The sequence below is a fragment of the Myotis yumanensis genome, unplaced genomic scaffold (genome assembly GCF_028538775.1).
Source record: "Myotis yumanensis isolate MYYU_CA2020_CCGP unplaced genomic scaffold, mMyoYum1.0.hap1 SCAF_1, whole genome shotgun sequence".
Classification (NCBI taxonomy): Eukaryota; Metazoa; Chordata; class Mammalia; order Chiroptera; family Vespertilionidae; genus Myotis; species Myotis yumanensis.
The window spans coordinates 63,518,197-63,534,843 of record NW_027223752.1 but is presented as its reverse complement, the minus strand read 5'-3'; the positions used below and the strand labels follow the sequence as shown (position 1 = coordinate 63,534,843).

The 16,647-nt window shown below is 42.1% G+C and overlaps 1 protein-coding gene across 2 annotated transcripts in view; it reads right to left on the bottom strand.

The window, feature by feature from the left end:
• Positions 1 to 15,796, bottom strand: part of SPPL2A (signal peptide peptidase like 2A) — a 54,508-nt gene extending 38,712 nt beyond the window's left edge. The window contains exons 1-5 of one of the 2 annotated variants that reach the window (XM_070422967.1): positions 15,595 to 15,796; positions 2,254 to 2,373; positions 1,772 to 1,954; positions 910 to 999; positions 332 to 465 (exon numbers count right to left, since the gene is read on the bottom strand). In XM_070422967.1, the coding sequence (XP_070279068.1) occupies positions 332 to 465; positions 910 to 999; positions 1,772 to 1,954; positions 2,254 to 2,373; positions 15,595 to 15,669 (602 nt within the window). In that variant the 5' untranslated portion in view covers positions 15,670 to 15,796. The remainder of the gene's footprint in view (positions 1 to 331; positions 466 to 909; positions 1,000 to 1,771; positions 1,955 to 2,253; positions 2,374 to 15,594) is intronic. The other variant, XM_070422957.1, reaches the window with a different exon arrangement.
• Between the last annotated feature and the right edge of the window lie 851 nt (positions 15,797 to 16,647).

Genomic DNA, 16,647 nt, shown 5'->3' with positions numbered 1-16,647 from the left:
CCTTCTCTTACTTATTGTCTTCCAACCTAAATAAACAGGCATGTTAGGGAACTAAGTATCTTCACCTTCCTGGGAGACATCACTGAACATCATAATTGAAGAGTCTTTGACAGAAATGTCAGTGTTTCCCTGCCAGCTGAAGAATTAGAGGAACCTATGACCCCCTTCTCAGTGATAAGGCGAATGACCTGTATGAGAACAAACTGCAATCTGATCTTAACCACACTATTTTCTGAGGTGGAATTTAAATGTTGTTATATGATTAAAATAATTTCAAGTAATAATTTTTAGCCATTTATCACAAAAAACACTGAAGTTTAATTAAACTTACAATTCAAGTAGTCCGCTCCAGTATCCTCCTAATGCCACAGTGAACACAGAAATTACAAAAATAACCACCATAGTATAGTCAAAGTTAGACCGTGACGGAGAATACATTTTCACAGTAATGTTATCTCCAAGAGTCTGAAAGGCAAAAAATGAGAGTTAAAACACCAGTGTTAGTTTCTTCCCACTACAGAGTATGGCTGTAGCACTCCAATTTCGCTCTGGAATGGACACTGTGTCAGGCAGTCAAGAATACTAGAACTAGTTTTGACAATATGACATATTCTCTTGTCAAAATTAGGAGGCTATATTTTAGTTTATTAAATCTTGAAACTGCAGTATTCCATACAATCAGAGGTTTTAAAGAAGTCAAAACAAATCAATATCCTTTCTGAAGTCAGGGCTCAGAAACACCTTGTGCTAAATGGGAGGTGAATACTTCCCAAGTAAAGACTTGGTAGGCCTTCACAGCTTCTTGTTGGCAAGTGTAGCATGTATAATCATTTAAGTTAAATATCAGTGGTTAAAAGTTAAAGAGTGTACTAGGTATGAACATTGTCTAGTATGAAATTACTAATTTACCTGCTTCATATCTTTGAAGTCTCTTTTGTTTATAAATGCAATCAGTATTTTCATATCATGAAATTCAGATGTGTTCCCTGAGGGAGCAAACTGAAAGAAAAAAACACACACATATTATGAAAACGTATGAACTACTAACATATTTACAGAATAAAATCCAAATTATTCCAATAGAATATCACATCTTTATCAAGTTATAAAACAAAGTTTCAAGTGTTCTTAATATTATAGCAAGAGTTCTCAAACTGATATATACAGGTATATCATATATATATAACTCTCACACACACACTATACATACTTATTCCTAACAAAGTCTTGTCTACTTTAGGAATAGAAAAGAAACTACAAAATATTCCAATTGAATGCCTATCATAACCAGAATGTTTATTTAAAAATAATCCTATTAGATTATTCAAAACTCCGCTCCTAAACCATACACACACAGAAGATAGTTCAACCTGTGAAATTTGATATCATGAGCTCAAAAAAAATTATTATCAATAATAATAAAAGCGTAATATGCTAATTAGACTGGACAGCCAAACAACCTTCCAGACATCATTCTGGATGAAGCCATGGCGGCGGGGGCCAAGGCCGAGGCGGTTAGGGGTGATGAAGCAGGCAGGTGAGCAGTTAGGGGTGATCAGGCAGGCAGGCAGAGTGGCTAGGGGCGATCAGACAGGCAGGTGAGTAGTTAGGGGCGATCAGGCAGGCAGGCAGAGTGGCTAGGGGCGATCAGGCAGGCAGGCCAGCCAGCGGTCCTGGATTGTAAGATAGTATAGGCCGGGCTGAAACACCCTCCCCCCACCCCGCCTCCCCCCACCCCATGCACCGGGCCTCTAGTAGTTTTATAACTTACTACGACACTGTTATTGGCAACCAACAATGCTTCAGCACCTCCGGTTTGTGCAATTCTGGCTTTTTCAAGAAAATGGCAGGTTCCCCACTGAACCACAACTGCTTTGTTCTTTATCCCATCAGAAGGAATATCAGAAATGTTGCACAATGGTGTGGAAGTTAGATTCTTCAAACTAATGGAAGTCTGAAAAGAAGAATGTTAGCATGGTAAAATCGCATTTCACCCTAAATGCATTTAGTGACAAAGTATCTATTGATTTAATATAATGTTCCTTTAAATCATGCTGATCAGGCTTTGAAATATTTTAAAATTCCCTAACTTGTTTCTCCCACAGAGAGAAAAATATTTAAGCTAAAGCAATAAAACAATTACTATTTATTAATCACATATTACAACTAGTTCATACACTGAAAATAATAATCACTCATTTTCACCTTTCAATATTTTTGTTTACAAAGAAATAGTAACTGTGATGTACTTACTGCATTTTCTAGGGTTCTTGGCAGAGCTGTCCAGTGAGGGTTATAGAACATGCAGTAGTCCTTAGATGGTGAAGGTGTGCCAATTCCAGACGCGTGCAGGATTGCTTCCTGAGCAGCTGTCTGGGACATGAACAATAATTTTCACACTAGCGATGATTTGGCTTTGCCAAAAACTAAGGATTTTAATAAAGCTATTTATATCTAGGTTGGACCACATTTCCTTAAGAGGGAAGGCCTTCTAGTGATTTTACTTTTTCTTGTTTGAGAAAACACTGAAACTATACACATTTGCCTAGAACACATTCTTTGAGAAAGTCACTTTCTTATGAGGATATTATTATGGCCCTTGTTGTAAGAGCCATATCCCAGGGAGGATTCTTGCTGTGCTGTGATAATTTCGGAACTCCTTTCACTGCCTGAAACTTTCCTTCCAAACCCCTTTGGGAGTTGTTACTTCATTATTTATGTTCTGTAACAGAAAAATCCATGTGAAATCCGTTAACCCACTTGTACCTTCCATAGTATGAATAACTAAGATTTTTTAAAAAGAATTTTATTTCTAAGTGCTATTTTCGGAAAAGAACCAAAGAACTCTCAAGTTTTCAAGATTCCGTGACTGCCTATTCAAAAAGAGCAATCCAGAGTTTAAAGTGAGGGAAAAGAGCTAGAAAAATGTTATTTCCTTTTGCCTCATTTCCCACTATCTGGGAAAAAGAAAAAGAAAAAAAAGGAGACAAGATGTAAGAAGTGACTGAAAAGAATAAATATTATACATGAGGTGAGAGTGGAGAGTATGAAATGATGAAACATCCCAAGATAATTAGAATACCACTCCACATCACGATTCCCTTCAAACTTGGATCAATTCAAATCCCACTTTCCTCCTCCTTTGAACAAATCTTTCTCTAAAACATAAGGGAGAAAAAAGATTGCTTGGCAAATGAAGATGATGGACTAACCTCTACTAAAGCATGCATTAGGTTGAGCCACATCAAATTGCTGATAATTGAACATTTTGTTCTATAAAATTGGCAATTTCATGTAAGACAATCTAAATTTTTAATGAGTACAAAATGCTCTAACCCATGCTCCTACCTAAAATTTCCCTTGAACGTTTGGGATTAGAAAGCTTTCTGGCATAGAGACTTCGTTAGCTTAAGGATCCAAGCCAGTATAGCAAATTCTTTTAAAATGCTATCAAATTACATAGAATAATTAAAGATATTTGTGAAAAAATAAATGTAGTTTTTATTTGGCTATATATATGGTGGCCATGAATGGAATCTGACAGCAGAGATGAATCAATATGTTAGATTCTTACTATACACCAAATTATTTTTGTTATAAACAAACTGTACAAATGAAACAAAGTATATTTAGGTTATTTTCATGCATTTGTCTGATTCAGTACCACTGTTTTACAAATGAGGGCTTTGAGACTCAGAGAAGTTATTAACATAGCCTAACTAAGGTCATACGGTAGAATCATCCCCAGTTCTAACTACAGAAGGTAATCCTGCGGATAATTATGAGGGTGGATTAGGTTTAGATTACATATTTTTTAAAAAGAATACTCTATAGGTGAACTGGGCACTACTTATGGCATCCAATAAAATGGCACATGAGCCCAGCTGGTGTGGCTCAGTGACTGAGCATTGACCTATGAACCAGGAGATCACGGTTCAATTTCCGGCCAGGGCACACGCCCGTGTTGCGGGCTGGATCCTCAGTGTGGGATGTGCAGGAGGCAGCTGATCAATGATTCTCTCTCTCTCCCTCTACCTTCCTCTCTGAAATCAGTAAAAATATATTCTTTTAAAAAATGGCACATGATGTCAGGATGTCCCTCTACTAGTGCTGCCAAGTTTAATTACTTGATTACTAGCAACTGCAGGATTTTTCTAGTGTAAAGTTATATATTTTCCCTTTGTGATTGGTAAGTAATCTGTCGCACCATATGAACAGATCAACAATCTTTCACCTAGTGTTTTAGCTTCCATGAGCATCCATGCCTGAAATTTATTTTACATATTATGTTGGGTATTACAAAACAGTAAATTTTTAAAATATGCTTTTATTGATTTTTAGAGACAGGAAGGGAGAGGGAGAGAGACAGAAACACTGATGATAGAGAAACATCAACACTAAACGACTGCCTCCTGCATGCTCCTTGCTGGGGGTCACTCCTGAAGCCCAGGCATGTGCCCTGACCGGGAATGTGCCCTGACCAGGAATCAAACAGGTGACCTCTTGGGTGGACACTCAACTACTGAGCCACACTGGCCAGGCAGTAATTTTTTTTTAATACTGTCATTCCTTCTACATTTATTCTTTAAAAATGTTTTACTCTCTCCTTCTACCACCTTTTGTTTAGTATCATACTCAATTTATTAAAAAATATATTTTTTATTGATTTCAGAGAGGAAGGAAGGGGAGAGAGAGAAACATCAATGATGAGAGAGAATCATTGATTGGCTACCTCCTACACACCCCCCACTAGGACCAAGACCACAATCCAGGCATGTGCCCTGAAGGGGAATGGAACTATGACCTCCTGGTTCATAGGTCGACACTGAACCACTGAGCCATGCCGACTGGGCAAGACTCATTAATTTTTTAAACAATGTAATGTAATTACAATTATGTATTTTGCTGATCAAATTGTCCCAAATTTGGCCAGTAGAAACTCTTCCAGCTGGTTCTTTGTATCCTTTTGACAGGACTTCATTAGTCTTGGAGTACTTCCATGTTTTTTGGCACAAGATGTCCTAGGCTGGCTTTATTCTTTACCTGTCACAGATCTGGAACCAGCCATTCTACTAAGCTCCTTTAGGAGAGGAACAATATTTAGATCAGGACTTCAATTATTGTGCACACTAGTGGTCCGGTGCATGAAATTCGTGCACATTAAAAGGGAATTAATTAGAGGAAGTATTTTAATATTGCTATTTGCCCTTTATAATAAAAGTGTCAGAGATGAAAGAAAATTAGTAAAATGTATATGAAAATCTCCCTCCTGCCAGAATCTGGGGTGTGCTGTGGGACGCAGAGTCAAGTCCCAGCCCATCCACACATGCCTCAAAATCGCACGAGACCCAGACCTGGCCAGCCCTACCCCTGTCAAACCCCGCAGGGTGGGAGGCGCAGGTCCCCTGTCAAGCCCCACCAGGTGGGGGGTGCAGCCTCAGGTCCCCCGTCAAGCCCTGCTGGGCGAGGGGGGGGGGGGGGGCACAGCCTCAGGTCCCCTGGCCTGGCCTCAGGTCCCCTAGCCCCGGCGTGAGGGTGTGACAACCATTTGCATATTAGCTCTTTATTATATAGGATGGCTGTTGAAGTGATATGGACTTTATAATAGACAACTGGTAGTATCAAGCAAAAATTTTAATAAATAGAATCCTCTGATTCATATCCTACAGGTGTGTTATGCAAATGCACAAAGATAAATGTATAAGGATATTCACTGCAGTATTTGTTATAAAAAAAATCAGCAACTTCCACCGATAAGGAGCCCATCATAGTACACAGCTATTAAAAAGAAACAACTAGCCAAAACCGGTTTGGCTCAGTGGATAGAGCGTCGGCCTGCGGACTGAAAGGTCCCAGGTTCGATTCCGGTCAAGGGCATGTACCTGGGTTGTGGGCACATCCCCCGTAGGAGATGTGCAGGAGGCAGCTGATCGATGTTTCTCTCTCATCGATGTTTCTAACTCTCTATCTCTCTCCTTTCCTCTCTGTAAAAAATCAATAAAATATATTTAAAAAAAAAAAAAAAAAAAAAAAAAAAAAAAAAAAAAAAGAAACAACTAGATCTTTCTGTAGAAACAGATGTCCATAGTGAAAACAGCAAATTCCAGGGAGATACTTGTACTGTAATCCTATTTTTATGAAAGTAATGACCCCCCCTCCCCCAAGCTCCTTATAGATATTTACTAAAGACCCGGTGCACGCATTCATGCACCCATGGGGTCCCTCAGCCTGGCCTGAGCCCTCTCGCAATCTGGGACCCCTCAGGGGATGTTGGAGAGCTGGTTTTGGCCTGATCCCCGCAGGCCAGGCCGAGGGACCCCAATGGTGCACAAATCTGTGCACTGGGCTGGTTTCGGCCCAATCCCCACAGGCCTCTAGTATGCATATAAAATCTTTGGTTAGCTCTAGCTGGTTTTGCTCAATGGATAGAGCATCGGCATGTGGATTGAAAGGTCCCAGGTTTAATTCTAGTCAAGGGCACATGCCTGGGTTGTGGGCTCGATCCCCAATAGGAGACAGCCGATCAATGGTTCTTTCTCATCATTGATGTTTCTATCTCTCTTTCCCTCTCCCTTCCTCTTTGAAATCAATAAAATATATTGAAAAAAATTAAAAATAAAGAAACCACGGTCTTTAAAAAAAAAAAAAGATCTTTGGTTAATTTCTTCCCACCCTCCCCCCTTCCCTCTGAGATTCATCAGTCTGTTCCATGTTCCCATGCCTGTGCATTGAGCATCTGCCCCCTGATGGTCAGTGTGTGTCATAGCTACCGGTCGAACAGTCACTTAGGCTTGTATATATATAGATGTGAGCTTGAAGAAGGATGTGGAGAGAGACACACCAGACTATTTAAAATACAAACAACCCAACAAAACAGAGTGAGGAAAACAAAAGCAAAAGTGAGGGTGTAAAAAGACTGGAAAGATAAACTTAAAAAAGAAAAAAAAAAAGCATTCAAGCAGAATAGAAAGGTATAAAGTCCCTCCCCCCCTTATCTGCCCCTTACTGCTTGCCCCAAATCCTCCCTCTTCACACCAGTTCCTACAACCACTGGTCATGGAATCAAGTGTTCTCTAGGGCTATCAAATCATCAACCTCACACCAGTGCCTTTACTTTCTGCATTTCACTTGACCCTCACTTGCAAGGGAAGTAAGTAAACTAGCCCATAGTATAAAGTAGTCCTTCCTTTTTTGACTCAAATTCACCTCATATAAAACTTCATGGGATGCCTCTTGTTCGTGAACAATTCCTAATTTACTTACTCAGATCACTTGACTTCAATCATATTCCATCATCTTCTTTTCAAATCAAAGGGTATTGATGTTTAAGTCTAGCTTAATGTTATAGCTGCCTATTCCTTTGACCATCTTTCTCCACATAGCTTTTGGTATGACAAGTGTCAAACGATTACCAAAATCTAAAAAAGAACTATAGTGGTGGATACCATATTCACATGCTTGCAGGTCTACTATCTCCTCATTTTCCCGGACCAATCAGAACTTTAAGAGGCACATGTCTAAGGACTTTTTTTTAATAAGCATACTTACATTGAGTCAATTTTGCTCTAACCTTCAAATCCCTGCGTCTTGGGACTGTGTTCATGCTTTACACTCCTGTCACTTGGTAGTTTCAACCACAGGCATTTGAATTCCTGGCCTCTGTTCCAACAGTCTCTTGATGCTGACTCACCAGCCCAATATTAACTTACTGTACTGGGAACAGGCCTGTTCTACTATCCAAGCTAACAGCACAGTTCGAAGATTCTTCTTTGACCTTGGTTAACAGGTTTGATTTTTTGTCTTCTACCCATCTTTCCCTTCAAAAGGTATCTTCCAGCACTGGATCTATTTTCTATATTCCTTTCGAAAATAACAATTCTCTAGCTAAAAGTTTACCTAACATACTACTCCCAACCCTGTATCCATGCTAGGGCATCAAATAGGGATTTACAGGGAATCCAAGGAGTCTGTGGGTTAGGGAAAAAGTAGAGCCAGAATCATTCCTTGCACTTGGAGAATCTGGGGACACGTAATATACAGGCTAAGAGGTACTAGGTTTGGGAGAGGAGACCATGCATTCATTCAACACTCTGCAGTCTATGAGGTAGTAGGGGAGACAGTAGAGAATGAGTCAGATAGGATTTCTCCTTCATGGGGCTTATCTTCTACTTGCTATGTAGATCCAGACTTCTTCTTGGTTTTTCCTAAGTAATCTTACTACTTAATGATGTATCTCAAACGTTAGAGAATTCATAAATTACACCAGAATTCACAAACTCAAATGCTTAAAAGGCTAAGCAGGCAATATAAATGCACAAATCAGAGTTGATTTAACACCATAAGGCAGGGGTCCTCAAACTACGGCCCACGGGCCACATGCAAATACAAATATTGTATTTGTTCCCGTTTTGTTTTTTTACTTCAAAATAAGGTATGTGCAGTGTGCATAGGAATTTGTTCATAGTTTTTTTTTAAACTATAATCCGGCCCTCCAACGGTCTGAGGGACAGTGAACTGGCCCCCTGTTTAAAAAGTTTGAGGACCCCTGCCATAAGGCATGGTTAAGTTTGGCAAATTCTGGCCTAACACAATAAAAAAAATTTTTTTTCTTAATAGTCTCTTGGAGTAAAGTCCTAAGCCTGGAGACTTTATGGTCTAGTTTTTTTAAACAGAACCAATTTCAGGTGCTTTTTAACAACAACAAAAAAATGATCAAATACACAAAAACATGACTTCTCCTATCTTTAAACCTTTTCTTATGAATAACTTCACAAATTTATCCAGACTTGTGATTTATTTTGCATTCACAAAAAAATAATTATTACAGAATTTAGTGAAAAAAATATCAAGAAATGCCTAAAATCCCTTGGTTCTAGTCTTCTTTTTCTTAACTTTCTATGTAATCTAGGACATCATAACCTTCCTGAATCTTTAAGGTTTGAGTTTAAAAAGAGATGTATATGGAAGAGTTGCATTTTGGGAAGAAGATACACAGCTCTCAGTGACTTAGAAAGCAGACAATGAATGAGATGCAGAATTCACAGAGATAACTCAGAAGAGGTAAAAAAAACAAAACAAAAAAAAAAACCTGCAAAAAATCTCAAAGTTAAAGGAGGAATGTGACAAAACCAGCATGTCTAAGCTCAGGGTACCATAACAAAATACTATAAATTGGGTGGCTTTATCAACACAAATTTATTTTCTCATAGTCCAGAACCTAAAAATTCAAGAGCAAGGTACTAACATGGTTGATTTCAATAAGGGCTCTTTCTAGCTTGTAGATGGCTGCCTTCTCACTATGTCCTCACATGGTGGTGGTGGGGGGGGGGGGTGGAGAAGGGGAGAGCAAGGCAACAATTATCTTAAGGGCCCCACCCAGATGATCTCATTCGAATGGCCCAATCTCCAAATGCCACTACATTGGGGGTTAGGACTTCAACTCAAGAATTTGGGAGCACACAAAGCAGTCCATCGTACCTGCCTCCAGCCCCCCAAATTCATGTCCTTCTCACATGTAAAATACATTCATTCTACCCTAACAGCCCCTAAAGTCCTAACTCATTCTGAAGTCTCAATCTAAATATCTACACCAGATATGGTAAGACTCAAGCTATAATTCATCTTGAGGCAAAATCCCTCTCTGGATGTGAACCTGTGAAACCAGATAAGCTATGTGCTTTCAAAATACAAGGGTGGACAGGCATTTGGATAGACATTCCCATTACAAAAGGGAGAAACTGGAATAAAGAACTGGGTGATGGGACACAAGGAAGTCTAAAACCCAGCCGTACAAATTCCTTTAGATCTCAAGGCTCAAAAATAATCCTTTTTGGCTCAACATCCCCATCTTTCAGACCCAATGGGGTGGCAGCATCACCCCCATGACTCTGGGGATGGCCCCACTGCTTTGGCTTTGTGGAGTCCCGCCCCCAAGGGTCCCAGTAGATGCCTAAGGCTTGTTGAAACTGAGGCAGTCGCCCTGATGACCCCTGAATCACCTTTGTGATCATTTCTCCCTCTTCCTGAAGAATAATGCAAGTTTACAGCCACATAGCTCCATCATCCCATCCTGTCAAATCCAATAAGTCCAACAACCTTTCTTCATTTTGCACCATCTCTAGCTCCTTCAGTTCAAAGCGGCAGTGTTTCTGCTCATATAACCAAGTGGTTGTTCAGCTACACCCTGTTCTTCTCAGAAGCTTTCTTATATTTTGCAATGTGGATACGCTGGGAATTTTCAAATCTTCAAGTTCTGGTTCCTTTTTCTTTTCCCTGAATCATTTACCTTCTATTATTTTTTATTTTTTTATTGTCTAAAGTTTTACACTGGTTCCTTTTTCTTAACAATTCCTTCTTCAATTCCTCTCTCCCCTTTTTGCAGTCAAGAGGAACCAAGCTGCTCCATGAACACTCTGCTTAGAAATCTCCTCAGCTGGTATCTAATCTCATTGTTTACAATTCTTCCTTCCACACAACACTAGAACACAGTTCAGCCAAGTTCTTTACCATTTTAACAAGGATTTCCTTTCCTACAGTTTCCAATGACATGTTTGTTCCTCATTTCTGTCACACATCTCACCAGAATCGCCCTTAAGGTCTACATTTCAAGCATGCACCCCAAGTCTCTTCTATCCTCCTCCCATTACCCAGATATAAAGCCGCTTCCACATGTTTAGGCATCTGTTACAATAGCACCCCAGTCCTGGTACCAAAATCTGTCTTAGTCAGCTTGGGTTGCCATAACAAAATATCATTGAGTGGGTTGCTTACACAGAAATTTATTTTCTCACAGTTCTAGAGACTAGAAGTCCAAGATAAAGGTGCCAGCATGGTTGGCTTCCATGGAGAGCTTTCCTTCTGGCCTGTACAGACTGCCATCTGCTCACTGTGTCTTCACATGGTGGTGGTGGAGAGGGGAGTTGAAGGGAGGAGAGGCAGGGGGGAAGAACAGACAGCAAGCTCTCTGGTGTCTTTTTTTTTTATAAGGTCACAAGGGACCTACCCTCTGACCTCATAGAAATCTATTATCTCCAAATACCATCACATTGGGGGTTAGGGCTTTAACATGGATTGAGGAGGGGGCCACAATTCAGACCATAGCACTGCAGCTCAGATAGCCTGGGTAGCAGAACACACCTAGTTCCCCAGGAGGTTGAAAGAGGGCAGAGGAGAAGAATTAAAGAAGATTCTATGAATTGGTGTAATATACCAAAGGAATGCAAATTACGGCAAGAGATTTTTCTGCTGGGGATCCTGATTATCACTTCATTTCAATAAGTTCAAGATGTGGCTATATAACACTTTAAAATCTTTGAAGATATAAACAAATGAACAGAACTTTTCTAAAAAACATTATGAAGAACCTTCAGGATTCTTCAGAGAACTTTGAAGCAATTTTAGAAAATTGATCCAGGCTAAAAACTTCATTCATTCTCTCTGAAACAGAACTTTTGTGACCGTGTCCAAATAACTCTATGAAAGAAAGGTCAAAACATTGGGGCTGGGAGCTGGGTTGCACTGGAGAAAGATGAGTGTGAAATGGAAAATGGCAAGGCCAAGAAAGAATCAACTATCTACAAGGCACTCTTTTTAATTCTAGACTTAAGGTTAATGGGTTTTGAATTCATTAAAATAGCTGGATGTGCAGTAGCTTGATTTCAATATACACAATGAGTCATTGTTTTGAAGAAGACAAGATGAGGAGGCTACGTGATGTGAAGGGTCTTTCCAATGCTAAATTCTACAAGTCAAAGCAGAATGCTTTGGGTCCCTCGGCCTGGCCTGCGCCCTCTCGCACTCTGGGACCCCTTGAGGGATGTCAGAGTGCTGGTTTCCGCCAGATCCCCACAGGCTAGGCTGAGGGACCCCACCGGTGCACAATTGCACAATCGGCCAGGGAAGGACCGCAGGAGGGCTCTAGGGCATGTCCGGCCCATTTAGCCCAGTCCGGATCGGCCGGACCCCAGTAGCTAGCTAACCTACCAGTCAGAGCATCTGCCCCCTGGTGGTCAGTGCATGTCATAGCAACTGGTCGAACAGTCAAAGGAATGGTCTGACACTTAGCATATTAGGCTTTTATTATATAGGATTTTCCTTTTCCGTCTCTGAATTTACTGTGCATGTAGGATTCCCATACATATGTATGCATTAAATTTGGTTATTTTCTCTTGCTAATCTGCCTCATACCTATTTGATTATTAAACCAAAGAACCTTGGAGATAAAGGGAACTTTGTTCCTCCCACAGTCCACACAACCCTGGGACTGAGGAGTTCAGAACCCAAGATTAATTCAGTAAGATATAACAAAATATACACGCGCAATAAAAAACAAGAAAAACGAGAATGTGGGGGTAATAGGCTAACTGCAATTTACAGCAAGGGCAACCTTTAAATTCGGTAAGCCCTTAAATTCTCTGCCTCTTCTACAAGAATGCAGCAGCAGTTTCTGGAGTGCTGCCTCTAGATGAGGATGTTCTTACATGACTAAGGGGAAAGATGCCCAGCAGTGCCAGCGTCAAGAGCCCAGAAAGGAGAAATGAAATGATTAAGCCGGCGTCATTAATTCAAATGAACTCAGAGAGGCCACCTGGGGCTGTATTTTGGTGGAAGAGGAATAAGCAAGGGCTTCAGAGAGAAAATGGTAAGAAACAAAACAAACAACTAGTACTAGAGAGTGTTGTAGGGAAGGAACTAGGTATCCAGTAAGTAAGCAGAAGGGAGAGAGAGAGGGCTCTGGCTGAGGAAAAGGGTACTAGATTTATTTGCGTTCCTCAAAAAAGGAATGAGAATTGAGATCATTTCAGGAAATTAAAGGAAGAGACAAGAGGAAAACAAACCATTGAGAAAGCAACAAGAAATAGAAAACCAATAATACTGGTTGGCACTGAAAAAGATCTTTACAATTGAAAAAGTTCTTGTCAGTTTATTCAGTCACCAGCACAGTGCCTGGCATATAACAGATAATAAATATTTGTGCAGTGAAAGAATGTTACTGGGTTCTGTGGGTTCAGAGTTAGTCCCCGTCCCCCGTCCCCCCCAAAGATGTGCCTCTGTGTTATGTGGATTGTTTTGAGCTAAGGGCAATTTTACCTGTAGGCCAGGAGAAACTTCTACCCCTCTCTTGCCTACCTGGAAGAACTTCAATTAGGGGTCTTGCCCATAATGGGAGATCATCACAGATAACAGGAACTTCTATTTACTAAACATCTGCTTTTCTTATCATCCCGCTATGCTTCTTTGAAGCCTCCAAGTGACAGTATCTCACCCCTAACTCAGAATGCCTCTTTTTTTTTTTTTTTTAATCCTCACTGGAGGATATGCTTTTCATTGAGTCTAGAGACAGAAGAAGGGAGAGGAGAGAGAGAAATATTGATGTGATTGAGAAACACCAATTAGTTGCCTCCCATTCGCACCCCAACTGAGGATTGAACCCGCAACCTGGGTATGTGCCCTGACTGGGAATTGAACCCTGGACCCTTCAGTGCATGCTATAACCTCTGAGTCACACAGGACACACATTTTCCTTTTCCGTCTCTGAATTTACTGTGCATGGGGAGTTCCCATACATATGTATGCATTAAAGTTGGTTATTTTCTCTTGCTAATCTGCCTCATGTCTATTTGATTATTAAACCAAAGAACCTTGGAGATAAAGGGAACTTTGTTCCTCCCACAGTCCACACAACCCTGGGACTGAGGAGTTCAGAACCCAAGATTAATTCAGTAAGATGTAACAAAATATACACACGCAATATAAAAAGAATAAAAACTAGAATGTGGAAGTGATAGGCTAGCTACAATGTAGAGCAAGGACAACCTTTAAATTTGGTAAGCCCTTAAAATTATATGAAAAGTCTGCTTACATTTTTCTATTGAGAGGGTTCAGAGCTTTTTATTTTGTTTTTTTGTGAATCCTCCTCACCCAAGGTTATTTTTCCCATTGATTTTAGAGAGAGTGGAAGGGAGGGAGAAAGAGGGGGAGAATGGAAGAGGGAGGAACAAGAGAGAGAGAGAGAGAGAAACATCAATGTGAAAGAGACATGGATTGGTTGCCTCCCCCACACACCCAGACACGGGCCAGGATCCAACCTGCAACCCAGGTACCTGCCCTTGACAGGGAATGAACCCAAGACCCTTCAATGGGTGGGCAGATGCTCTAACCACTGAGAACACCAGCCAGGGCTCAGAGCTTTTATAAGAATTTCATCTTGCTTATTTACTGAACATTATACTATAAAATAAAATGTTAAAAAAAAGAATTTCAATGTGAGTTTATGAGCAATTGATGTATTATTAGGTTAGTTATTAATTTGTGTTGAGAAAGGATTAGTGAGAATGTGATATATAAGATACATTCCTACAATTAGCTTAAGAAGTTCAAATAACAATGAGTGCAAAACCACTCAGACATTTTACATCTAGGTTATGGTTTTTTGTGCATTTATATACTACCTCAATTGTTACCTTTTGGACATATTTGATTACAAAACCCCTGAAAGGTTCAGTCTAACACTGTTACTTTGTTGTTTTGCTTAAATTGTACTCCCCCCACAAACAATGTTTAGATTCATTACCTCTTCACGTTCCTAATGTTGCCTAGCAAATTATGAATACACCAAAGGCATGTATCCACTTTAGGTTTTGCTTTTGGTTTCTTAATAAATGTTAAAGAGACTTTCATATTGAATATATTCACTAATAGTAATCCTTTAAGGTGGAGAATATGCAGAATACACTCTTTCAAAGAAGCTGCACATTCTAATGGTAAGAACTAGACAGGCATACATCCTACAAATTCTGTGTAAATAAAGCTCCTAAAAGTTTCCAACCTGAAACTCCCTAAGTGAAACCGACAAGGAACAAAAACTGAACCACGGAACACAGGCTCCTGACCACCCACAGAAGCTCGTTGTTTGATACTGAATTTTAAAACATGACCACTTTCCTGTTACTTATGAAAACAAACTTGTGAGCACATATTTGTCCCTTTCAAGTGGGCAGAGAACTAGAAACCACTTTCGTATGTTCTTTTTAAAGTTATTTTAAATTATTACCAAAACCTCCCAGAATGGAATCAAAGGAACCCTAGGGCGAGGAAGGAACTACAGCGGAAGGAAAAACAAAACAAAACACCGATCAGAGCAATGAAACTCAAGCGCAGTCCTGGAACCACGGCTGACCTTCCTGGGACCTTCCTGGGACCGTGTACATCTTTTTTCCCTTCTTCCCGAGGAGGAAGGAGGCTAAGCAGCAGCGGTAAGAAAGGCTAGACTAGATGGTAAATCTCAGGGGTCGATTAAAAACGCCCAGAAACCTATAGAGAGGCACCAAGGTCAAGGTGGCACCAGGGGCTCTTGGGGTTGGCACTTGGAGGGCTTCCTAGGACGGGAGTGGGGGGCGGGAGGGGGGCGGGGGAAGGTGAAGCGGTGGCTGGGAGGACGGGGAGTACCGGGAAGGGGAGGGAACGACGGGGAGAAGCGGAGCAGGCCGCGGAGAGGTCGGGCCGGGTGGGGGGGGAGGGGAGGGGAGGGGGAAGGAGCCGGGCCCAGCCCCGCCCCGGGAGGCCCGCCCGCCGCCCGCCGCCCGCCCCCCTTACCAGCCGGAGCAGGACGCCCCAGAGCAGGGCGGCCGCGGCGCAGAGCGGCGGGCGCGGCGGGCGCGGCGGCCCCATCGGTGTGTCGGGCGCCCGGCGGCGCGGCGGGCGCTGCTCGGCGGGACGGGCTCGGGGTCCCGCGGCGCTGCCTCCGAAGCCGAGCCGGACCGGGCGGGTGGCGGGGCTTGGCCCGGGCCGCCGCAGTTGCTGGGGCGGCCGCTGCAGCGCCGACTTCCTTTTCCGGCCACGCCCGGAGGACGCGGAAACCCCCGCGCGGAGCACGTGGAGCCCGGAGTCCGCGCGCGCCGCCGGCCCCGCTCTCCCTGCCGCCGGCGGGGCTGGGCGTGTCTCCTGCCAGACGCCGGACCTGAGCTCTCCCCGGCGTCCGGGAACGCCGGGGACTTTCCGAGATCATCCTCCTCCCAGAAGTCGCCCGGCGCTGCTCTGTGCCCCCGTCACTGTCCAGGTGCCCTGAGCCCGAACCTGTGGCTCCACCAGCAGGTCCTGGCCACCGGCACACACGGATTCCAACTCCGTGCACTTTCTCCAGAACCGCTGCGCCCACCCTCTGCAGGACACTGCCTCTCTCCTCCAAACTGGGCTCTGTTTCCATTCCCGACAGCCCATCATCTAAATAGCTGCCCCTTTAAAAAGAGGTCTCTTTAATAAAAGTGTAAGTCAGCTCATGTCACTCCGCATCACACTTGGGGCGAAATCTAAGCCCTAGACAAAGTTTACATAATACAGTCCCTGCCTTCTTTGATCCCATATTCACTCCTCGACCACGTTTGCCACCGGGATGCCCTTGGTTCTCTCAATACCTGGCGCACTTGCCAACTGGTGTCACTTCCCCAGACGGAACTTCCTGACATACTAAGCTAAGGCAGCCACCCACTCACTTTCATGTCTGATTTAATTCTCTACATAGTAGTTTCACTCATATTCTCTTGCTTATGTATTTGTTCATTTATTTTGTCACCTCCCAATGGATAGCAAGAAGTGTCTTTGTAAAAAAAAAAAAAAAAGTGTCTTTGCATTCTTCACTGCTTTCTCTCT